The sequence below is a fragment of the Oncorhynchus keta genome, chromosome 14, assembly GCF_023373465.1.
Source record: "Oncorhynchus keta strain PuntledgeMale-10-30-2019 chromosome 14, Oket_V2, whole genome shotgun sequence".
Classification (NCBI taxonomy): Eukaryota; Metazoa; Chordata; class Actinopteri; order Salmoniformes; family Salmonidae; genus Oncorhynchus; species Oncorhynchus keta.
Window position 1 is genome coordinate 52,622,714 of NC_068434.1, and position 15,644 is coordinate 52,638,357.

Here is a 15,644-nt window from a genome sequence, read left to right on the forward strand (position 1 = left end):
TAAGTGGCATCTGTTTTCCTCCGCATCACAGTTAGGGTAGGTATTTCTTTGTGACAGCTGCAACTGATTTATAGGTTTGTATGCTCTGAAGAAAAATTGTGCTAAGCAAAAATGTCCAATACCCCCCCCCCCACTGTATTTAATTAAGTTGGGAGATGTTACACACTGGATTTGAACCCTGAAACCACTGTGAGAGAGAAAGACCACATGTATTGGCATGCAAATTACTGATAGGAACAATGAATTGTATCTGATACAGCATAGGGGAGACTCAGAGGTTGGTTGTCACAGTGCTAATTACTCCCAATTTTAAGGTTCAAATGTGTGAATTATTTGAAATAACTCATCCACCTGGTCAATTCATGTCAGCATGACAAAACATTGAGGTGAGGGGAATTGGAGTTTTTCATAGGTGAAAGTAAAAAATATATATTGGTATTTTCTTTGTAAACATTTTAATTTTGGTAACATCTATGATACCGAGGTCAAGCCATGTGGTAACTACCATTTGAATTAGCATTGGGGGGCCACCCAAGTGGCGCAGCGGTCTAAGGCGTCACTACAGACCTGGGTTTGATCCCAGGCTGTGTCGCAGCCGGCCGCGACCGGGAGTCCCATGGGCGTCGCACAATTGGCCAAGCGCCGTCCGGGTTAGGGGAGGGTTTTGCAGGCCAGGATGTCCTTGTCCCATCGCGCTCTAGCGACTCCTGTGGCAGGCCGGGCACATGCACACTGACATGGTCGCCAGTTGGACAGTTTTCCTCTGACATTGGTGCGGCTGGCTTCCGGGTTAAGCGAGCAGTGTGTCAAGAAGCAGTGCAGCTTGGCAGGGCTGTGTTTTGGAGGATGCATAGCTCTCGACCTTCGCCTCTCCCGAATCCGTACGGGAGTTGTAGTAATGGGACAAGACTGTAACTACCAATTAGATATAACGAAAATGGGTAGAAAAAAGGGGCACATTTAAAAAAAAATATATATATATATATATATATATATTACAATTTTTAGGGGTCTGGACTGGACAAGATCTGTACCAATCATATATGTCTATGTTTCACAGGCTTGGTCATCACAGTAGAATTCAGCACAATACAGTGAATTATACTGTACTCTAGTGTTCTCCACTGTACTAAACTACTACACTGATCTATACTGTTTTACAAGACCCCTTTTCCATCTGTTTGACCAGAAATCAAAGCCTGCTTTATTATACATTTTTGGGGGATGCAAAATTGTTGAAAAAAATAAAGTTGAAGTCGGAAGTTTACATACACTTAGGTTGGAGTCATTAAAACTCGTATTCAACCACTCCACAAATTTCTTGTTAACAAACTATAGTTTTGGCAACTCGGTTAGGACATCTACTTTGTGCATGACACAAGTCATTTTTCCAACAATTGTTTACAGACAGATTATTTAACTTATAATTCACTGCATCACAATTCCAGTCGGTCAGAAGTTTACATATACTAAGTTGACTGTGCCTTTAAACAGCTCGGAAAATTCCAGAAAATCATGTCATGCTTTAGAAGCTTCTGACTAATTGACATCATTTGAGTCAATTGGAGGTGTACCTGTGGATGTATTTCGAGGCCTACCTTCAAACTCAGTGCCTCTTTGCTTGAAAAAATCAAAATAAATTAGATTGGAGACCTCCACAAGTCTGGTTCATCCTTGGGAGCTATTTCCAAATGCCTGAAGGTACCACGTCCATCTGTACAAACAATAGTATGCAAGTATAAACACCATGGGACCACGCAGCCATCATACCGCTCAGAAAGGAGACGTGTTCTGTCTCATAGAGATGAATGAATGTACTTTGGTGCCTTGTGACCTTGTGAAGATGCTGGAGGAAACAGGTACAAAAGTATCTATATCCACAGTAAAACAAATCCAATATTGACATAACCTGAAAGGCTGCTCAGCTAGGAAGAAGCCACTGCTCCAAAACCGGCATAAAAACGCCAGACTATGGTTTGCAACTGCACATGAAGACAAAGATCGTACTTTTTGTAGAAATTGTTCTGATGAAACAAAAATAGAACTGTTTGGCCATAATGACCATATATATTTTTTGGGGAAAAAGGGGGAGGCTTGCAAGCCCAAGAACACCATCCCAACCGTGAAGCACGGGGTGGTACCATCATGTTGTGGGGGTGCTTTGCTGCAGGAGGGACTGGTACACTTCACAAAATAGATGGCATCATGAGGAAGGAAAATTATGTGGATATATTGAAGCAACATCTCAAGAGATCAGTCAGGAAGTTAAAGCTTGGTCACAAATGGGTCTTCCAAATGGACAATTACCCCAAGCATACTTCCAAAGTTGTGGCAAAATGGCTTAAAGATAACAAAGTCAAGGTATTGGAGTGGCCATCACAAAGCCCTGACCTCAATCCTATAGAAGAATTGTGGGCAGAACTGAAAAAGCATGTGTGAGCAATGAGGCCTATAAACCTGACTCAGTTACACCAGCTCTGTCAGGAGGAATGGGCCAAAATTCACCCAACTTATTGTGGGAAGCTTGTGGAAGGCTACCTGAAACGTTTGACCCAAGTTAAACTATTTAAAGGCAATGCTACCAAATACTAATTGAGCGTATGTAAACTTCTGACCCACTGGGAATGTGATGAAAGAATTAAAAGCTGAAATAAATCAATCTCTCTACTATTATTCTGACATTTAACATTCTTAAAATAAATTGGGGGGGTGCAAATAGTCTGGGTAGCCATTCAGGAGTCTCATGGCTTGGGGGTAGAAGCTGTTTAGAAGCCAATGCAATCATATTGTTCAATGACATTGCCATGGCCAGTATACAGTAAAAATCACAAGCTCTTTTGTGTTTGTGCTATAACGAGCTCCCTTCGTTGCCTCCCTCTTCCACACATATTGTCTGTCACACACCCACACATACATGTGCAAACACATGCATGCACACAGAAATGTACTCAAAATGGCAAGTTATTTACGAGGCATAAAATGCTGAATTGTGTTTGAAATAACATTTTATCAAAGAAAGGCTATTTATAAGACTGTATGCTATATTGCTTCACTTCCTGTTACAAAAGGAATAAGCTACTAGCAAACAGTATGTAAACCAACCCCATACTGTGTGACAACCAACCCCACGATGGGGCTGGTTGTCACAAGTGGACCGTGTGTTTGATGGCTTTTAATAGCATGTTGGAATAAGATGTGAGGATAAAAAGGGTCCCCATTTCAACCCCAGACCTTGGTCTTTCTACTAATATTGAAGAGAGTCTTGTAAGATATACTGGTGCTGAGAAATACACTCGAGTAAAAAGTGTGACAACCAACCCCATTCATCACTACACTATATAGAATAGCATGGCAAGTGTTTGTTTTTTTAATTTCCCCAATGAACCACATGGAAACAGAACTTTCTGAAATTAAAAATAGACACAAAGCAAGAAGAACACCTAAATGTCTGTAAGAGTCTGAGACTACTAGGATATATCAAGCATTATGATGATTCATTTTATGAGATGGCTCAAACCTTACCTGTCTGGGTTCTGTGTGCACACATGCATCTGGAGCAGGATGCGTTGCGTGAACGTCTTAAAGCACTGGCCGCACTTCCAGAGGTGCCAGTCACTGAACTCGGTGCTCAGCTGGCTGGTGGAGGTGGGGCTGGCTAGGACTCGCTGGTTCTTAGAGCTCATCTGGTTGAAGCCGGAGTCCGCGTGGCCACCTTTGTCCATCAGGGAGAAGCTTCTGGAGCAGGGCGAGTGGGGGAAGACCATGGAGCGCAGCAGGGCCACCGAGAAACCTTTGCCCGTTTTACTGAGCGGCTGCAACGTCTCTTGTCTGCTCATGGCCTCCATAACTGTGGTTGGTACATTCACTAAAGGAGGAAAACAGTAGAAAACATGGAACATACAGTCATGTAAACCACTATCAGCATGTGATGTGAGGATACAGCTAGTATGTTGTGCCTTTTAGCACCCTTATACAACTGGAATGGGGTAACATTCATTCTAATTCACAAGGTCAGAGTTTTAATATTGAAAATAAAGACATTGAAAAAAATATTATGCTTTGAAGCTTATGCATCCTATTTGTATTATCACAAAATTTTTATACTGAATAGATTTCCGTACATACATGTTTCCCTAGCTACAGTTTATAGAATACTGTCATCACAATTCATTAACTCATTTAATCTTTCTTCATTTCACTTCGGCTAAATGCAACAGGCTAAATTTATACTTATTTTATCTTGGTTCTGAGTTTGACTGTCATTGACCATCTTGTTGTTGTTTTTCTTACCATGTGGGTGAGTTCTAGTCACCAAAACATAACAACAACACAGATGAGATCTATTCTCTCTCAGCTACTGGATCACAGAAAATAAAAGCTGCAGTCTTTGTGCATCCTAAGCATAAACAACTTGATGCAAGAAAGTTTAATTGTTGTTATAAGAAACATATGATGATTCTTCATCACTACACACTGATCTCTGACTGCATTCAAGAAGTCAGAGACATAATAGCTCATGGGTGGACAAACCACATCCCACATTCTTTGTATTGCAACACGCTGTGTACATAAACACAGATTTACACAACTGTAACGTGATACATGTGGGAGTAGGGCTAGGCCTTTCTTATTTAATAAAACTTCAATTTTTCTGGGCATTGTTTTAATGTTAGATCTCGTAACGCTGTTCAGTATCGGGCTAAGGAAGTGTGATTGAAGCTAACTTGTACATAAAAATGTACATAAAAACAATTGTGAGGTGGTTCTGAAGTTGTGCATGTTGTAGACGAGAGCATTGACTAGTTAAAGGGCAAATTCATAGTACTGAACCTCACCAATCCAGCAGCTTTCATTTGCTATCACATGCACACACTATTCCTTCATGTGGGTTGTATTCGGGGAAGAGGTCTATTTCTGTGTAACCAGGCTTCAGTGTCTAATGGGTAGATTCTCCTTTAAGAGAGCTATACTAAGATATATTGATTCATGCAGGGTATGCTGATTTGCAAGGAGTTCACAGCACTCTCCCTTCTCGACCTCTCCATTGTTTGCCACGTTTTAAGGCTGCAATACTGCATCTATCAAATTATACTATACACTTTTAAAACAGTTTATATGAAAAGGCACTTGTCTAAACAGGACTCCAACTAGACTGAAGTAATAAAATGTTGAACATGTAAACAGTGAACTGTCAGGCCCTGTCGGTTGTCCAAGACCTCCAGTGGCCAGTGAGTTCCAAAGAAACCAGACAGAGCAGTATGGGGCAAAATGCTGGTTAAGACAGAAAATAGTCATTCATTTTCCCAAATGCTCCTACAAAGACTGTTAACAGACAATCCCTCAAAAATGTCTGGGGGAGATAAATACTATTGTTTCAATAAACCTAACCGATTGTCTCTTCTATGAGAGAACAGCTTAGAAAATAGAAAATTGTGATACGTAACTAACGGGTACTGTCCGTTGAAAATCAACATTGAGTCATTGGTTTAATTCGCCACAATATGACAAAATAATTTTTCATCCTGTTTGCACTGGCAAGGTTTGTTTGGTTCAGCCATATAAATCAGGCTTAAGTCAATTTAAGGGTCCACTATTTGCATCAGTTTTTGTGGCTTGGCACAGCTATGCCCAGTCAAATGCTTTTTGTCTTTAATAAAATTACACACTGAAATCCAAAGTAAATAATAGCATTTTCATTAACCTACTACTTTTTGGACAGTAGTCCTTTTGCAAATATGCTTTGTTGGGTTATGCTAGGCACCAGATTCTTTATGTCTGTCATTAGTCCTATTCATGACAATGTTGTGTACTATATCATTCTAGTATTCTTACATGGAAATACTAGATATCTTTATAGGAGTCATACTATATTTGTATATTTTTTAAAAATGGTTTAAAATCAGTACATGCTGATGGCTGTATGTGGATCATATCCCGTTTAAATGTTCAGATGAAATAGGGACAACAACAACAATTGCACACCAACCCAATGGCCCAGCACAGAGTAATGTACTGTATACTGTATGTATGTTTTTGTCTTATTTCCTGTATATGTTAATTGGGACAGAAGAATGAAACCAATTAGTTGAATATAGAAAAACAGGAGAGAGAGGTGACTAGAAGAGATGAGAAAGGAGAAAGAGATGCTTACAGTTTTCATCCTGTGCAATGCACTGTAGAGGGATGCCAAAGAAGGAGGTGTAGCTGTCATTGTACCAGACAAGGAGTTCTGTTCCTCTTGGAATGTCCATACATGCCCGGTAGAATATACATGATCTGTGCAGTAGAGAAAACAATGCTGTCAATTCATCGACCCACTTGGCACAAACTGGTTGTTTCAATGTCATTTGTCAACGTATTGTGACGTGGAATCGACATGGAAAATACATTGGATTTGATAAAAAGTTGTTTTGAGGGTGACCACAGAAGTTTCAACCACAGAATGATGTCATCATGGTAACCAATTTTCAACATAGATCAAGCTTGTATAAAATATGTTGAATATGTACCTTTGAAACAATATCAGATTTTCTACATTATAGGCACTATCAGTAAAAAAAACAATAGGCTGGGCAGCACCTCCTACTGGAGACATGATCTATCTACAACTAATCCATCCAGGACTGCTTCGTTTTGATATTTGTCACTGACGACTACCAATGTGCTATCATGAGAATGAATAACTAAATAGATTCACTGTTACTATCAAGGTCATTCCAAAGGAGGTTCAATAGAGCAAATTAAATGTAACCATACTTTAAAAGTCATGATCTAATAGGCCAATATAGCATTTGCGAAATCAACAGCTGTTGTTTCAATTCAACCCAGGGTTCAACAAAAAAAATAGATTTCAAATGTAATCTTCAAGTTAATAATTAATATGTTGGATTTACGTCTCCATCTTAACCAGAAATGTAAGTTAAAGAATAGGACGTGTTCCTGCATTCACAGGTACTTAAATTCACGGTAAACACTGCATATGTCTGTTCAATTGAAAAATTACCTTTACATTTCAAGCGAGCTATAGCGCTGAACTTTGGCTATACAGATTGAATTGAGCCCTAAACCAAAAATCTGACATTGTTTCTCCATTAGAATTTGTGCTTTTAGATCTTTGAAAGCATAGAGATAACACTTTGAGAATAAAGGTTGAAATCTCATTGATCAACGTCTCAACCAAATATTACCCAAATTTTGATGTTGAAATGTGGTGCGCCCAGTGTGTATGTGTGAACTGCTCACAACACAATTTCATGTACAAACGATGTACGACAGTAAATGCAAACAAAAGCATTAGAGGCCCTCAGTATGCCTTTTGCTTTGTGTCTGACAGAATATATAATCACGTCCAAGCATCACATCCAATTTCCTCTTTGGCGAGTTGAAAAACTCTGCATGTGACAGGCTGAGGTTTTACAAGAAGAAACATGGCAGCTGTGATGCAATGCTTATTTAATGAATCAGTTTCGAAATGAATAGGCATTATACTGTACATTTCCATGGCAGTGGGATATGCATTACTTTGTCACTATCTTAAATATGCCCCCATGCTGACATTCCAGGATTTTGCTTCACTAGCAAATAACATATCCATATATTTAAAATAATTATGTTAAAAAAATATATAAACATTTGACAGAAATGCTTCTTTGGTCTCAGCCTAGCTGCTGAAGCCTGTGAGTTTGTATTAATTCCTTCCACCACAACATAAATATGAAGCAAAGACAAGCCCATAAATCAAATACATCTTATAACCTGAGAAAAGCACAAGTATTCCATGTATTTTATACCCTTGTAATGTTCCGTCTCTCAGTTTGGCCTCACTTAACATAAACACTGGAGCACACAAATAAATGTACTGGGACTAAATGACTCAGTTGGCTGCTGACAGAGGGCTGTTTTCTAAGCGATAGGTGGTCTTGCACACTTTGAGGCGGGTGAAAGAGTGTAAATGTAAACCATTTCTTACAAGCCTGCTGTCACTTTCAAAACTTGTGCAAATCTCAGCTCAGTGGAGCACATCAAAGGCATTTTTTCAGTTTTGGATAATATTTCCCTTGCTGACATGTATTTAGTATTGTGGTTGGATGACTCATAAAGACAACGGCGGGACGTCCCAGTGCAGGCAAAGTGAAGCACATGCCAATGGACATTATTGTCAGAGCAAAAACAAAACAGCCATCCCAGGGTCAATCAATCACGAGCTGCTTTGAAGAGAATTCCATTTAGATATTGCAAATCATAACATAAGGAATTCAAACCAGCTGACTGCCTGTGGAGGACATCCCCACACGGCTCAGAGGAGGGAAACAGGAGTGTCTGCATTAGGAGTACATGTATATGATGATGTGGAACTAAGTCTCAAAGGTTTTCACTAATCATAGCTCTCTCATAGTTATGGACCAGGACCTGTATTCACAAAGCAGGTTCCCTCTGTCCATGGAATCCTATTTATTATGATCTAATAGGCAAAACTTATCCTAGATCAGCAATCCTACTCTGAAAAGCTTTATGGATATGGGCCTAGTTTGGTACAATCATGGGTCAAGACAGCAAAACTATTGGATCTAGTCCATAGATCATCAGTATTAAGTTATTCCGCTTCAAAGTCTTGGACTACTTTGTATATATACACTACCGTTCAAAAGTTTGGGGTCACTTAGAAATGTCCTTGTTTTTGAAAGAAAAGCACATTTTTTGTCCATTAAAATAACATAAAATTTATCAGAAATACAGTGTAGAGATTGTTAATGTTGTAAATGACTATTGTAGCTGGAAACGGCAGATTTGTTTACGGAATATCTACATAGGCAGAGGCGGATTTATCAGAAACCATCACTCCTGTGTTCCAATGGCACTTTGTGTTATCAATCCAAGTTTATCATTTTAAAAGGCTAATTGATCATTAGAAAACCCTTTTGCAATTATGTTAGCACAGCTGAAAACTGTTGTGCTGGGATCGGTGTCCCTCCCATGGGACGGTTGAGCTAACGTAGGCTAATGTGATCAGCATGAGGTTGTAAGTAAACAAGAACATTTACCAGGACATAGACATATCTGATATTGGCAGAAAGATTAACAAGAATTTAAGCTAACTGCACTGTCCAATTACAGTAGCTTTTACAGTGAAAGAATACCATGCTATTGTTTGAGGAAAGTGCACAATTTTGAACATGAAAAGTTATTAATAAACAAATGAGGCACATTTGGGCAGTCTTGTTACAACATTTTCAGCAGAAATGTAAATTGTTCATTGGATCAGTCTAAAACTTTGCACATACACTGCTTCCATCTCGTGGCCAAAATCTAAATTGCATCTAGCCTGGAATAACACATTATGGCCTTTCTCTTGCATTTCAAAGATGATGGTACAAAAAAAAACAGAAGAATGGTTGGTTTTTCTCTTTGTATTATCTTTTACCAGATATATTGTGTTATATTCTGCTACATTCCTTTCACATTTCCACAAACATCAAAGTGTTTCCTTTCAAATGGTACCAAGAATATGCATATCCTTGCTTCAGGGCATGAGCTACAGGCAGTTAGATGTGGGTGTCATTTTAGGCTAAAACTGGAAAAAAGGGGGTGGATCCTTAAGAGGCCAGAAACAAAGGACTTTCTTCTGAAACTCGTCAGTCTATTCTTGTTCTGAGAAATTAAGGCTATTCCATGCGAGAAATTGCCAAGAAACTGAAGATCTGGTACAACGCTGTGTACTACTCCCTTCACAGAACAGCGCAAACTGTCTCTAACCAGAATAGAAAGAGGAGTGGGAGGTGCACAACTGAGCAAGAGGACAAGTACATTAGAGTGTCTAGTTTGAGAAACAGACGCCTCACAGTCCTCAACTGTCAGCTTCATTAAATAGTACCCGCAAAACACCAGTCTCAACGTCAACAGTGAAGAGGCAACTCCGGGATGCTGGCCTTCTAGGCTGTCGAGTGTCTGTGTTCTTTTGCCCATCTTAATCTTTTCTTTTTATCGGCCAGTCTGAGATATGGCTTTTTTCTTTGCAACTTTGCCTAGAAGGCCAGCATCCCAGAGTCACCTCTTCACTGTTGACATTGAGACTGGCCAACAGTGGTGCTGTTGTAGGGGTTGATACATTTTTTTGTTAGGGCAAATCAAGTCTGACATTTTTAAGCGGAAATTACAAACTTTAGGAGCCTTTTCAAACCTCAAATAGACTTCAAGCTTGAATTCCCTGCTGTGCAGGAATATTCCTACAACAACATGATGATCAAATTAAGATATGGCATCTGTATGGTAAGCCTGCAGCTGACAGTGTCAAATTTGCTGTGTGAATAATAATTGATGCCTGAATACATAGTGTTGATCGCATGCTGTACTCGCAGTTGGGCCTACATGGTATGGAGTGATATTAATGTTAATACAACTTCTAAATTATTACATTCCTGATGGAAGTAACATGGTACTTTCCCACCCACATTTCATGCAGTCTTTACCTGTACTGGACCACCATCATGTTTTGCTCGCCACAGTGCCGTGCACAGCGAATGTATCTCATCCAGCTCGACTTGCTCGGCTCATTGCCGTCAATAAAGTGCTGTAACGTCCCTTCCTGGTCATAGATCTGGAAGGCAATGGGGGTTTATGTAGTTAGTCTTCCTACAGATACACAACAAGCATGATTCATTAAAGCACCCGTTAATTGTTATCTACACAACTTTCAAAAATGACGCACACAGGAATTATGAATGTCATGGACTGCCAAGCTCCACATGTTGTTGTAAAATGTATACAGTGTACATGTGAGAGCATTGTATAAGTATAAACATGATTTACCCGAGAGCAGGGCTCTCCAACCTTGTTCCTGGAGTGCTACTGTCTTGTAGATTCACTCCAACCCTAACCTAGCACACTGATTCAAATAGTTAACTCGTCGATAAGCTGAATCAGGTTAGTTACAACGGGGTTTGAAGCAAAAACCGACAGGAGGGTAACTCTCCAGGAACAGGGTTGGAGAGCCCTGCCCTAGAGTATCGTTCAAGTATGAAAATTATTTGCTCTAGGTTAACAACATCTAAAGTTAAACCTGGAATCCTTAATGGTGAAACTGCCATGTCAGTTTGTGATATTACAACAACAAAGTTGCTGCAAACAACATTGCACGTGATAGAACAACAGCATAAGTAATGACATTTGTTTAACCTCCACCTCTGCTTTGTAAAAAAATTATAATAACACCGGCCGTGAGGCCGACAGTGGCGCTTTTTCCGCTTATTGCGGATTCCATCTTTAAAAGGATGGCATACAATTTTGGTTTCAAATATTTGAGTGGCTTCCTTTCCTTCCTCTCTCTAGCCCCATTTATACCAGGTTTTAACATGTGTCCTTTGTCCTGATTGTGTCCACATCCTGATTGTGCCCACATGTAGACAGGTGTAGACGATGATCTGATTGTGATCCGATCTTCCTGCCCACCTCCGGAGGTAGTCGGGCACGCATTGTTTCTGGATATTTCACAAGTGTAGACATAGCGTAGCAGGGAGTCAAACTCATTCCATAGAGGGCCTAGTGTCTGCTGGTTTTTGTTTTTTCCTTTCAATTAAGACCAAGACAACCAGATGAGGGTAGTTCCTTACTAATCAGTGAGTTTAATTCATCAATTAAGTCCAAGGGAGGAGCAAAACCCACAGACACTTGGCCCTCCGTGGAATGAGTTTGACACATGGTTTATAGAGCATTCGAATACCTGAGCCGACAAAGTGAAAAATCTGTCGATGTACCCTTGAGCAAGGCACTTAACCCTAATTTGCTCCAGGGGTGCTATGGCTGACCCTGTAAAAAATTTAAAAAAATAAAAACATTTCACTACACTTACAGTATCCTGTGTGTGACAATAATAAAACATCTGGACAGTGAAACCATTTAAATCATCATGATCACTTTTAAAATCATTGACTTATGACATCGATATGTGTAAATTCATCATATTTTTAAAGAATATCTGTCAAATAATTTGCATACAGTGAGGGACCAGGAAATTTGGTCACAATGTGGACACAGTGGATAGATAAGAGACACATTTTAATACCATGTGTAGATGCATATCTGAAAATATAGGAACATTTAGAATGTGGACAAGATCAGGACCAAGTATGCATTTTAGCACCAGGTATAAACGAGGCTTCTCGCTCTCTCACTCTCACTTAAAGCTCTGTTAACATGCCCCCAATATCAGTCACTATATATCAACCAACCAATCTGAAATAGCCACACAATGAGAAAACAATATATATTTATTTGGCCATTTCATCATGTTCATGGCAAAAAAAGCTACTCATATTGGAAAAGCTGGTTGACTAATAAGTACATTGAAGTGAAAACATAGAGACATAAATATAAGATGTAAGGACCGTATCTAAGAAATATAATAATTTCTGAATAAAACATTTTAATTGTTTATTTTGGAAGATATTTTTGTCGGGGATAATCATGGATAATAGTGATGTACAATGTCCTACTCTTCGAAATGTATAAAACAGCTTTATCCCTGTCGCAGTTCATTCAGTTTGCATCGAGGCAGTAAGGGGATTTGAGCCTTGTCACTGGCCACCAGCAAAATGGATGAGATTTCAAGACCCCACTGACCCCATTGAATCTCTGACATCTAGTTTGTCGGCTGTGATTCCCCTTCCTTATGCCATTCCATTCTTATCCTTGTGGCTTTTCTGGTGAACCATCTCTGGCTTTGACAGCATGATAGAATACTTGAAGGGATAGTTCACCCAAATTACAAAATTACATATTGGCTTCCTTACCCTTTAAGCAATCTAGTTTCCTTGGCACTGTTTCCACATACTAACATTTTAGCATTTGATATGAGCTTTTTTTGCACAACATGTCAAAATCATCCGAAAGTATGTCAAATTAATTGTGAACCTCAACAAAGTCACTTATCAATCATTTGAACATGATGCGCAAAAAAATGCTAATATCAGTCCAGTGACTTGAATGAGGTTAGTGCCACAGATGCTAAAACGTTAACATGTGGAAACAGTGCCCAGAGAAATAAACTTTTACAGGGCAAGGAAACCAATTGTGATTTTCTAATTTGGGTGAACTTTCCCTTTAAGGTATTACTTACACTGGAGATGTTTGTTACACAAGTACAAGACAGGTCCTCCAGCTGCTTTATCTAAATTATCATATCCATCTTGAGACAAGAGATGATTGTGCACTGTAGATAGACATTAAGAAATAAAGAAAATTACACTTTTATTTACTTATTTCCTTTTTTTCTATTCAACAGCTGACATTTTTTAACTAGTTTTCCTAAAATCTGGACTGGATCACAGTTTAAACTACGTGGTGAGCACTTAATAATAGACAAGGGTTATGGGAAATACAAAGTGGAATCTTACATTTGGTCATTTTCAGTAATACAAAAATAAATGTCAAAAAAAATTGCCAGATCAATGTCATATCACTGCCATACAGCAATCATGGAATTGGGATTTATTTTCATCGTATATTGCAATGGGAACAGAATGTAGTGACATTCAACATCAGATTATTGTTATTTGGAAAGAAGCAGGGTGAAAGTGACATTTTAAAAATCGTATTTGGATGGAGAAGCCAGCCTGTCATCTTTACTATAGTGCTTATAGATCCCACAGGCCGATGAAGCAGTGAGGAGAGCAGCCTCTCATCAACAGAGCCTGTGCTGTGATCACAAGCAGCAGCCACTGAACCCTTCACTGCACCCCAACATATTTTTTTTTGGTCCACTTGAAAAAGTCCTGACAGTCCATTCATTTCCCTGGCCTGTGGAGCAGCACACTGTTTGACTCATCTGATCCAGACACTTTGATGCTGGAGCTCTTCCAGGGTGTCCCACTGAGTACAAGCTCCTCTTCCCAAATCCAGGGAAAAATAAGTCATTGTCCGTCTTTCTAAGTGAGAAATATTCTCACTGTTAAATGTTTTTTTGTTTTTTCTCCTTTTCGTCTGTCCAGCTGGACAACAGCAAGTGATGTTTACAGATGTGATATTTATGTTGATGTTTTTTTTGTGTTTCCTTTGCAGTATCCAAATATATTTTGGAGTGGAATCGTTTTTCACTCCTTTTGAGAAAATAGAAGGAAGGAATACAAATTCATCTAACAGCTTTGCCGAGTCTCGAGTCATGTTGTTCCAACTTGTTATATTAGGCCGATAACACACACATGGAGTACTGTCAACATAAATAATTATCCATATTTTTCTGTGCCTGGACTAAAAAAAATCATCGCATGTCAGATGAAGGTGTAATGATTGACAACATATGCATAACGTTATCCCAAAATGCTGCATGATATTTTTTTATGGCCTTCATGTGACATTGGATTTGACATAACACAGTATTTATGCGCGATACGTTGGAAATGCATAACAGCCTGCATTAAGCAGGGTTTATGGCGCTTTTTGAATGCTTTATGAACTTCTAATGTACATTGGGACACATTTGCGAAGCCACTGATCCCTACGATACGTATTAGGCCCCAATCTCCCCCACATAGTGTAATATGGGTCATTCCACGAAGTGAGTTCCTTAAGCATCCCTTTGATATTTTCTGAATAAATTGTGCACCAATATTGCATTTTAAAAGCCTTTTATATTAAATTAGTGCCCTTTAATATAGACCACATGGAAAATTCAATACATCTGATTTTTAATATGAAAAAAGGTTTGCTAAAAGGGCCAAAATGAATCATTAATCATATCCCTCCGTCAACCATGTGTAACTTCAAGAAATATTTTAACCCACTTAATCCCCAAATTTCACCATCATTGTAAAGCCATAGTTATTTTGTTGCTTTGACAAAAGTAATTTCTGAAGATAATTTTTTATTTCATGTGATTCGTGATAAATTTACGTCTGTCCCTCATTTTAAGATCAACCCTGTTATGTACGTGAACTGCACTCTCATTTTAATATGGTGAAACTTGTCACGATTTCCGCCGAAGTCGGTTCCTCTCCTTGTTCGAGCGGCGTTCGGCGGTTGACGTCACCGGGTTTCTAGTCAACGCCGATCCACCTTTCATTTTCTATTTGTCTTGTTTTTCCACACACCTGGTTTTACATTCCCTCATTATTTGACGTGCATATAACCCTCTGTTCCCCCCATGTCTGTGTGTGGAATAGTTTGTTGTAAGTGTTTTGTGCATTTCTGACTGGTTGGCGACGGGTTGTTTCAACCCGTATGTTGCTGTTTTGGGTGCCGTTTGTTTTTGCATCATTAAAGGGCTGTTACCCATTTCTGCTCTCCTGCGCCTGACTTCCCCGCTGCCAGTTACGCACCGCTTACAAAACCCTTCCTTGTTTTTCCTAAAGAAACATTGAACAAAAATACAAATTCAACATGTAAAGTGTTGGTCCCAGGTTTCATGAGCTGAAATAAAAGATCCCAGAAATGTTCCATACTCACAAAAAACTTATATCGCTCAAATTTTGTGCACACATTTGTTTACATCTCTGTTAGTGACCATTTCTCCTTTGCTAAGACTATCCATTCACCTGACAGGTCTGGCATATCAAGAAGCTGATTAAACAGCATGCTCATTACACAGGTGCACCTTGTGCTGGGAACATCAACACAATGCCACAGATGTCTCAAGTTGAGGGAGTGTGCAATTG

At 39.2% G+C, this 15,644-nt stretch overlaps 1 protein-coding gene across 2 annotated transcripts in view; it reads right to left on the bottom strand.

Annotated features, from left to right (window-relative positions):
* Positions 1-15,644, bottom strand: part of prdm6 (PR domain containing 6) — a 55,021-nt gene that overhangs the window by 12,921 nt on the left and 26,456 nt on the right. For both annotated transcript variants that reach the window (XM_035786456.2, XM_035786457.2), the window contains exons 4-6: positions 10,467-10,594; positions 6,152-6,276; positions 3,523-3,865 (exon numbers count right to left, since the gene is read on the bottom strand). In XM_035786456.2, the coding sequence (XP_035642349.1) occupies positions 3,523-3,865; positions 6,152-6,276; positions 10,467-10,594 (596 nt within the window). The remainder of the gene's footprint in view (positions 1-3,522; positions 3,866-6,151; positions 6,277-10,466; positions 10,595-15,644) is intronic.